The sequence below is a fragment of the Cydia strobilella genome, chromosome 19 (assembly GCF_947568885.1).
Source record: "Cydia strobilella chromosome 19, ilCydStro3.1, whole genome shotgun sequence".
In the NCBI taxonomy this organism is placed as follows: Eukaryota; Metazoa; Arthropoda; class Insecta; order Lepidoptera; family Tortricidae; genus Cydia; species Cydia strobilella.
In genome coordinates, this window is record NC_086059.1 from 5737883 (window position 1) to 5748928 (window position 11046).

Genomic DNA, 11046 nt, shown 5'->3' on the forward strand with positions numbered 1-11046 from the left:
AACATCATTATTATTTTTATAAAACTTACGTTTAATACATAATCACAATACATAAATAGTAAAAGAAAAATTCAAATCAAACAAGCCTAATAATCAATATTCACCAATTCTACGGACATGATTCCGAAAAGTCAAACGGGCACGAACGTCAAAAATCACCGAAATCGCAACGGACGGCCACATGGTTCCGCACTGCCATTGAAATGTGTTGATATTCAGCTATTATCAATGGCATATTGTTGTCCCATGCAGTACTTTCACGCGCGCGGCGCGGGCGCGACCCCTCCCCTACCCCCTACCTGCCCAACTATATAAGCCCGCTCCCGCCCTCATTCGATACAGACGCAAGTTGCACTTCAACATAGCGAGTTCTGGAAGATTCTAGTCTTCCAGCAGCGCTATTTAACGAAACTCGCTAAATAATCTAAAACTATCTCTCTTTCACTTCTGTGCTAACATCCTTTCAAAAATGAATCCCATGGTAAGTACTAATAACTTGTATTCGAAAACTTATTAATCAAAATCTAAATAGACAGTGACATGTGTGAATAAGTTAATTAAATATGCCTCCAGGCTCGATACAATCGGACAGTTAGCAGTGATCTATATTGATCTAATGATGTGTCGTAGATCACTTATGCAAATTCTATGGTTCCGTTCGAATGATTAACGGTGTTCGAGCGGCAGTTTCGGTTTGCGATAACTCAATTTATTGTTGTTAAATCAGATACCGGGAACCAGTTGTAGCGCACTTTGTTCTGCCTTGCCCAACTTGCTTGTTACGCCAGGCACCGCAGGATACCTGACCTCTACTCAATCTTATTGGTTCTGCTTGTTCTTCTAACAATATAACAAAGCAATCAATTCTGATCAAATATAATACATTTCTTAACAATAAACAATTATATGTTCCATGTGTTTAATCCATAAATGTCATAATTCAATTTCATTTCTTTTTGTCTTTTATTTTATTTCATATCTTCCAATTGATAATATTCTGGTAATAAAAGAGCGCAGAAGATCTCTTTAAAGACAGTTCTTACTATAAATGACAATTTTCACCTGTAAATTATCTAGCTGTCCGAAATGCATATTTCCACTTGCGTTATATTATATGGCAACCAAATTTCTCAATCACTGAACTGTCACAAAACGAAATCGAATAGCGCTTTTATTCTCTTGCTACTTAACCTAACCCTTAAATGCATAAAGTCAGACCAAGACAAGTGCAACGACTTTGATAGCGCACGCAGTGCAAGTGTTATACGCTAGGAGGATATAACCAAACGGAGAAGCCACGTCTGTAAGTTTCTGTACAATAAAGTCTGCCGAATTTTGCGGGAACGTCAAATGTATGCGTAACGTCAAAATAGCCATGTCAGATAAACGTCAGTCCATACATCGTGTATGACCATTTGCCGACTATTTTCGACAGGGGAGCGCCTGTTAATGGCTACTCCGTTTGGTTATATCCTCCTAGGTTATACGTCATAATTTCTAGAAATTTGACGTTTAAAATAACACTTGTACCGCGTGTGCCATCAAAATCGCTGCAGACTTTTCTTGGTCTACTCTAGTGATGGATGCAGCCTACACAACAAAAAACATATAATTTTATGCATAATTAATTAGATAAAATCGATTTGGTGCTGTATAATTATTTTGATCGTAAATTAATACACTTTCCGATGTTCTATTTAAATTTGCGCAATATTTAGTTTAAAAAATACATTTGATTTAATTTATTATAGGTATATTACAAATAGTGCAAATTTCTAATGGTAGAAAGATTTTTGATATATATTTTACCAATTGTAATTTACCCTATGTAAATTCTAACACTGATTTAGCAGTGAATATCGATGTTTTAATTTTTCCCAGAATCAGTAAATAATTATTTAACACATATATTAATTCCAGGCAAAAAGAAAAAAATCATGCATTTAAGGGTTATCGCTTTTTATTAACACCTAAGTTTTCATCCGACATCAATCATCATATATCATGGACTAATATATTCACAAATATCTATTTGTCTGCTAAATTATAGGTAAAATTAAATGGATAATTTGAAAAAATAAAAGTAGTAGACTGCATGTCAGTTCATATTTTGTCTCTTCTGTTGTCAATTTTCATTTGTACAACAGAAGTCAATATATTTAAACTTATACAATATTTAAATCATAACATATCACTTAAAGTACCTACTTTATGGCGACACAAATCAAATTCTACATAAAGTGGCTTTACGAGCGCTAATGTAAACTATGATCACATTATGTGAATTACAAAATATTCATTAGTACCTAAAGTTAATGCACTTTGTCATAATTATGTCGTTAACTGGCAGAACGTGAACAACTAGGCCTGTGTCGAAAATTAAAAAGTTAGCGACGCGGCACGTGAGGTCGGCGCACGCGACTTAGGTCATTGTCAGGAATTTACAATTCAAAACATTTATGCTCTATAAAATAATAACTCGACTATCATACGAGTATGTTGTAAATATACTATTTTTCACGTGTCCGTGAAACCTTTATGAAGAGTCCTAAGAATAAGCAACTTGTTGGCTAAAATAATTTTCTGTAAAAAAGAAGGGCCCCACCGAAAAGTTTAAGATCCACTGTAATATACAGCTTTATTATAAATTTCATGTCTGTATTTGCTTGTCAGGTACCTTTTTTCCAACTTACGTAATTATTTGTTAATTAAAAATTTAACTATTTTGTGAAATAACACTAACGGCAGCTATGAGTACAACACTAAAAGATGAAAGATACCAAGCTTCACTAGTTTCTTGCCGAGCATCTAACTACTTATTATGTTTATCTACCTCCTTTCCATCTTCACTTGCTCTATTTCCATTCAGTTGTCGATTAATTAACATTCCATTACATAAACGTGCCATAATTACATTAGACAACAATTTTGTACTTGAAATACTTGATACCCCATGCTCTAAAAGATTTTCATCAACATGGACTTCCTTAAATAGATACTGCGAAAGAGGTCTATTTTTACCGTAGGTACACGCTACAAAGAAATAAAATTGAGTAAGATCTAGTAAAGTACACATTTTTTGCAATAACAATAACTAATGCGGTTAAGGTGTTCGGAAAACGAGTACAAAACGAAACCCGACCCGTTTCCTCACCAATGTCATTGAAAGTTGACCAATTGCCGAGATATTGATCTTTAAGGCAACGGTGACTTGTGTCCTTATAAATGCATAATCATCATTGTACAAGTTGTACCACCATTGTCGGGACAAGAAAGGATTGACGAGCAACGAGATTGACAGATAAAAAAACATAACATCACGGTAATCCATATTAGATGACTTGTTCCAGCTACAGACGGAAAGTTAGAATGATCAACTTACTATTACTACCGGAAAAATAGAGGATAGACAAATAACTTGATCGTAATACTCTTAATCGGTGTTAAATTAATTTCATAATCTATAGCGAGCAGTTCAGTCATTGTGCCAGTAAAAACAACCTTCACTAGCTAAATAGCTTGACAATGACATTGCACTACTTCAATTTAATGAGATCAAATTGAATTCATCGGTAACTAGCACCAAATTAAATGAAATATTAAATTCCTTATTTCAATTGTCTCTAAATCGAACGTTCCCAGTTCTTAAAAGGGAAATAGGATCAGATAAGATTGTCGATAATGTTTAAATGCAAATTATTGCCTTCTAGCGTTCAATAAATCAACTTTACTTTAAAATAACTTACGACCACCTAGATATTAAAATCATACCTACATAATTGCGTTTTAACGACGAATTGTAAATTGCCGTTTCTGTTTCAAAACGTGACAATTTTAAGAAATTGCGCGTATATACTTGGTCAAACCAAATTGGCAGTAAATAAGAACCAAAAAAACTATACTCATCCTTTTATTTGGGCATGATTATTTATGTCTATAATTGAAATGAGACAGTCCTTTAACAAACTATATATCGTTAGTAGAAAGTATACTGGCAACTAAAACAAGTACAATTTATGACATGACACTTGACAAAAAGTGACAACAGCCTTACGTTGACAGCGATTTCAGTCAGAGTTGCGCATTAGGAATTCAAACTGGCACTATGGACGTACATGATAGGTAGCTTAGTTCGCACCTCCCACGCATCGTGTTAGTAAACGAGCTGTCTAGTTTCTGTCCAGCCTTTTCATGCCCCATTTACGTCAACCATTGTCAACAGATTAACCCGCCTTCTCAAACATAGGGTCCAATATTATAATCCAAGCCGCTATATCTTTATTATTATTTTAATAACAATTTCATGTCACTTGAATTAGTTTCGCTCCGATACAATCTTTATTTATTGATGCTATTTCAATATGCCTATTGTTTGTAGTAACATTTCTATTTCGACTGCATTATCAAATGATTTAAATCAGTGTAGCCCGATTGGTTGATAACTGCGTCGGGATGGGCAACTTTGTGAGCGTGTCCGCGGCGCCGGCGCACCCTGCGCTCGCTGCACGGGACCTGGCTTAAAGCGTATCGAACTTTTAGAAATCTGATTTTGATTTGATATTCATCAATCATCATTATATCGCACGCACTTGCCTATAGGTATATTTGTAAGCTGAACTGAGAGTAATGTCGAATAATAATCAATAACAGATTTTTATAGTTCGAATGCGGCTGCAGCTCGGGTGTCGCCAGCCTCGCCACTCACTGGCGCTTTTTGTCTGCATTCCAGTGCGCACCGATTTAGAAGGGCATGCCCGGTGCCCACGCACCGCCCCGCGGCAGTTTAAATAATCGATATCCTAATTATAAATTCTACGTTAAACACCCACCATCAGTGGCCAGTGTTAGAGTTAGAGTTAGAGCAATAAGTTACGCTGAAATCTAAATCCTAAACCTGTCTTTGATTATCAGCATCTTATCTCTAAATTTGTCCACACATGACGCATCGCGTGGGAGAGTTGCATCAGCCATTACTTTAAATGCAAACAACTTTTAAGAAGGTCGGTCGTCGATATCTTATAGCATTAAAAAGTACTTCGGCTCGATAAATACGACATTACCTTCTTTATCCCTTGTAAAATTATACGAACGTAGGTATTAAGATAAATGGTGGTACTTAGCATGAAAAATTCAATAACCCGTGGGCAATAAGGCAGTACGGCTGGTGCGATTTATGTTGCAGTTAACACTTGAATGTTTCACTTTATTTTGCCAATATTGACTAAAGTAGTGGCTTCTTGAACTGAAACTTCGATTTTCTAACTTTGTTTACTGGTATGCTAAATTACGTCGTTAAGCGTGCGAATGTTTGTTGCAACCTTTCGAAATATAAAGTATTTAATGCTATGTTTAATAAGGAAATGGAGATAATTAACAAGAATTTTAATTCAATAGCTGCCAAACTTTATATTGCATTTTATATAAGGCATATTAATAATTGAGATTAAAATCTTTAAAAAACAGTCACGTGCTTGCACTCACTTATGTAGGCAACACTATCTTTTTAAATTAAGTACAAATTTTATGTACCAATCCGTGAAGCTACTGTGTTCCAGCTGCGTTTGTCAAAAATAGGAAATGCAATTGCAGTCTCATGGAAAGCAAATGCCAACGTGACATATGAGGGTCAGTCAGTGTGGAGACAAGTCCGGAAGGCTGGCTTCCTGCTCCGCGACCTTGGGCCGGCCTTCGAACCTTGACGCCGTTCACTCGCTGACTTACTTTTATTGGAAATGCGCAAGAGCAAAGGCGGACACATTTTTAAACTCATTAAGAAGTTACAACTCGATCCAATCTGTAAAGTTCAATACCAACTTGTAAATAAAATAAATATCTTACAAATTTAGATTTAAGCAAGATTCACGGAGCTGTTATCGATACAAATTCTTAAAACCGCTACAGCTTGTGCCTTGTACCAGTACCTTAGAGCGCATGCCACCACGCCTGTGACATTTTTTGTTCATTTTGCAACTTGAAGTTCATAGTCGCTTTGTCGCGTACTATTCGTGTACTTCCTATTATCGCGACCGAATTAATTGAAATCAGAGCGTTTCATAATTAAAATTGCTTATTGTTTAGATGTTTATCACTTTGGCCTGGTTCCAGGACAACATATTTTAATTATTTTGCCACATAATTTCACCACAGCTGGAATCCAAGGATGAACTCTACATTTTCTGAGAATCGAGTGTCCGCGATTTTAATCACACGTTTTGTAACGTCACGTCACGCGCAAGAACGGATGTGGATTTCGTAACGCACATTTAGTTTAACAGTCATATATTAATTTTAAATTAGTGTCTCTTAGAACGAAGAGTTAAGCGCGTCAGTCACAGAAATTCGTTCCAAATAAAATTTAATAAACTGATACGCGACGGCGCCAGAGATCGCGTGCTCTTCAGTTCATGACATCGATCGTTGTTATATCAATCCGATGGGATTAAGACAATGTTCATTCTAAATATTCTAATTCGAAACGCATGTACATAAGTCGTTAACATCTCCTATGGAGATTTTTGCTATGCAGGATTATTAAGTTTCAAAATTCATGTTCTGTAGCAAAAAGTTCTCCGGGGTGCGCGTTAAAATCGCCTAATATAAACACTGATTCTACACTTTAACTTTCGATTATGGCACTTTGCTACATCATTTTTCAAGAAGTTATCACGAAAATAAATCTTGTAAAATAGATAGTACTTACCATTCATATTATAGACAGAAAAAGAAGTAAACTTCCTTCACCGGTATAGCTTATTGGTAATTGATCGACACTTATAAGGCATTGCGTGTAAACGGGTAAATCTGCGGCTCTATGTAGAAACGAGTAAATCTGCAATTCGATTATGTGTAGGCCTCAGCATAAGTGTGACTTCGGAATTAGAAGCAACGATTCCTAATAGAAGCTCACTCGTATATAAATATAAAGGGTGGCTAAAGTGCATTCCCGTTGCCAGGGAGGTTTTGGAATTATAATAAGCAACTTTTACTATGGGACCAACCACGAAATCGCGAAAAAAAATTTTACCCTCCCATAGAAAATTGACCAGCCACAATATATGAAACCAAATTTTTTTTTTCGCGATTTGGTTGTTGGTCCCATAGTAAAAGTTGCTCAGTATAATCCCAAAACCTCCCTGGCAACGGGAATGCACTTAATTTTTAGCCACCATGTTACTTGTGTAGCTGGCCGACCACTCGCTTGTGGTCGTTGCCCAGTGGCAATAAGAGGCTAGATCTAGATCAAACCTAGGGCCTGGCCGAGATCGCGACCACAAGCCCTGACATCATTACGCGAGCCTGAACTTACGTTCGCCGCAAATTCTATACCTATGCTCTCATCTCATTAAATTTCATTGCCTCGTAAATAAACTCCTATCATGTCTAACTATTTCGTTCACACTTTAAGCAACGTTATATTCAAATTAAACGAAATTTATTTACTTGTAATATATAAATCATGCAATCGATATTTACTTGAAGACGTAGGTACGGGTTCTATTATTTCTAGACATGTTTGGCGCCGACTCAAAATTACTTACACTAGTTTAAGAACTTAGTTATTAAGGTTAAATAAAAAAGGTTTATTATTTTTTGCTTTTCAGTTTTTTCGGCGGTTTAATTTTTTTGTTAAAAAGTTGTTATTTTATAAATTAAAAAAAAAAAAGAATTATTAAAATCGAACTACACTGTAAAAAGTTATGCGTGGTCATACATTACAATCAGTGAGTGAACAATCAATCATCCCCTGTTTTCCTACCCTTAGGGTTGGATTTATTTTGTTCCAAATTTATACGGGACCAACTTCGGGGTGTATTCACATAGAAAAATAATTTTCAAAATCGGACTACTCTGTAAAAAAATTATGCGTGGTCATACATATACCTATATATAGAACTTGAGAACCTCCGGTTTTTTTTTCGTCGATTAAAAATAATAAAAATATAGGTACTGTGGAATATATAACGCTCAAAGTCACAGACAACCTAGCTTTATATTATGTTTGTAATGTTATTATGTAGTTTGATATTATGATCAAATATGTTGAAGCGTATTAAGCAATTCATATATGGTAAACAATTAATTGTCAAGAAAATGATAACCGCAAATTATTAAGGGGAAAATGCTGCTTGAAAATGTACATTCATTTAAAAGATATTGTGCCAGTTGCACCATCCGCACTTGACAGACTGATCAACGTCACCCGGCGCGCCGCGGCGGTTTACTATGAAACTTTCCATACAATAAAATTTAGCGAACTCTTTAACGATGACAAACAGTTTGGTGCAACCAACCCTTACCACATCATGCGATGAAACCCGGCCAGGGTTTCATCGTATCGTACAGTCTTTAGTCAAGTTTCATCAAACTGTACCAGCAATAAGTCACAACTGATATTGTGACTAAATGCGAGCACAGCTCAACACTGTTACCAACTATATTGCAAGAATAAACGCAAACAATAACTAGAACATAAACATTGTTATGTCCAAGCTTTAGAATATTTACATTGATTTACATATATTTAAGCTACTTAAATACCCACTAATCACATAAATGAATAATATTGAGATTACTGTGTAGAGAAATATACTGTGTATATGAAAATAACTCAGGCTATGAACTTAATAATATTATACCTATTACCTATTTAAAAATTTATCACTCAGACATTTTTGTTAAAACATTTGATTAACTGCAATATTTTCTGTGATTAATTTTCTTCAATTTTGTTTGACGGATACCATCAAGTAGGTATAAAAACCGTGGTCAAGTAAATGTTTAACAATATCAAGACATATTTTATCGGGCATATTTGTGAGGTGACCAATTGCAGTAAAAGTTCACATCGCATCCATTCAGTAACCTGATTTTAATATCATCTTTAAAAGCCCCTATATAAACTCGCATCGATGGTCAGGCATACATTTATAATTGACCTTTTTACCTCGCGCATTCCATATCACTGACAGCACCCGGTGCAGCTTTATCTGGGTTGTTTGCATACATTAAAATAAATGTTCTAGCTTTAGTAACAAAGCCTGCTTGAGGGCATTAAGTGAGCTATAAGTCACTAAACTTAACATTAAGCTCATATTTAGTTACCAATATAATTTAATATTTTGTTAGATAACTTCTACTTTATGAATGAATTCGTTATCTTTATATCCTTTATGCGCCTATTATAACGTATAATTTACACAAACATAAAGTACTTGAATTGCGAGACAACAGACACCTGACTATCGAGGGCGACTTATCATACTACTAGAATTATACTAAATCCAGATAAGTACCCACAACTCGTTTTGTATAACGAGAGGCAGCTAGCAATTAGACACGGTGCGGGCGAGTAGCTCGGAATATTATCGGGCTAGTTGGTACAATAAATAATAACTATACGAGTAGCCGCGGTTATTACAACTGCTGCGATGTAAGTAACACTGTAGGTTTTCGATCAAACACGAAATCAACACCTGAATGCAAGAAACAACCATTTACCCTTCGATTACATTGTACCGCGAGTGAACAAGTTCATTTTAGTAATAGAATATTCTGTTTTTTCACAGATTGTATTCGCTTGCTTGGCGTTGGCGTGCGGAGCTCAGGCTAGCCAGGGCTGGGCTGGTCCCCCGGCCAACATCGCGCTGTCCCAGGATGGCCGCAACATCCTCGACACTCCCGAGGTAGCGCAGGCCCGCGCCGCCCACCTATCGGCCCTGCAACAGGCCGCCCAGAACAACCCCAACCCCCAGGACGATGGCTCATACGATCCCCGCTGGGACAGCGAAGAGTACTGGCAGCGCGCTGAGCAGCCCAAATGGAACGCCGCCCCCGCCCAGCAATGGAACGCCCCCGCCCACAACCAGTGGAACGCTGCCCCCGCTCACAACCAGTGGAACGCCGCTCCCGCCTGGAACGCCGCCGGCCCCGCTCCCGCCCCCGTTGCCGAGACCCCCGAAGTAGCGCAGGCCCGCGCCGCTCACCTCGCGGCCCTGTCCGCTGCTAAGTCTGCCGCCCCCGCCCAGCAGTGGAACGCCGCTCCCGCGCACAACCAGTGGAACGCCGCCCCCGCCCACAACCAGTGGAACGCCGCCCCCGCCCAAAACCAGTGGAACGCCGCCCCCGCCCACAACCAGTGGAACGGTGCTCCCTCCTGGCAGGGTGCCCCCCAACACCAGGCCGCTCAGGTCAGACTGGCCAACGACGGCTCCGGCATCCTGGACACCCCTGAGGTAGCCGCGGCGCGCGCCGCCCACTTAGCCGCCCACCAGCAGGCAGCCCACGCCGCGCCCCCGCAGCACGCTCCCCAGCAGCACTGGTGAATTCCTTCCCTTGCCCTCCCGGCGGCGCGAGCGCAGCGCTAGCCCGTGACCCGCGCTCCTGGCGAGCCGCGCCCGTCACACGCTAGATCTCCGCTCGGTCGTCTATTCCTTCCTCCGATCTCTTCTTCGTTTAGGAACACTTCAAGTGCAAGTGCGTCAGCCTCTTTCTATCTTTGTGGCTTTTTGTTACTTTTATAAAATTATATTGAATGATATTTTGTACATAATTATGTATGTATGCGTAATAACAAATTATATGGAACGGAAAATACCTGATTGTTTCAATTACTGAGTCACCTTTTCACTGCACACGTAGTACAGGTAGCTAGCTGTCGAAGCGGACAAGGTTAGCGGGAAATATTCTGGCCCAACACGGCCGGATATACAAGTATGGTCGGTATGGTCATACACCTATTTACATATCCTTTATTGTAAAACTTGTCTTCTTCTCTTCGAGCTATCCGCCGGCTAACGCTATTTATTTCTATTCTCACACTCACCACGCCACTACGCGCTCAGTCCAATCGATATTTCATGTCATTTATCAACCCGATCTAGGGTCAACGTAAAAGTTGGAATTCAAAGTTGTCAACAAACCGTAATAGAGTTTGCATTCTCTGTTATAGTTTACATTCCGCTAATACCTAGCACGGTAGAAGGCACAGAAGCAGCCAAATAGACTACACATGCAAGCAATGAAAAGGTAGATGATACGAGTAAGTAA

The 11046-nt window shown here is 38.5% G+C and overlaps 1 protein-coding gene across 1 annotated transcript; it reads left to right on the top strand.

The window, feature by feature from the left end:
* Positions 1–318: 318 nt before the first annotated feature.
* LOC134750218 (pupal cuticle protein-like) lies at positions 319–10593 on the top strand. The gene is made up of 2 exons (XM_063685358.1): positions 319–481; positions 9567–10593. The coding sequence occupies exons 1-2, from the start codon at positions 470–472 to the stop codon at positions 10320–10322; spliced, it is 768 nt and encodes a 255-aa protein (XP_063541428.1). The 5' UTR covers positions 319–469; the 3' UTR covers positions 10323–10593.
* Positions 10594–11046: the final 453 nt, after the last annotated feature.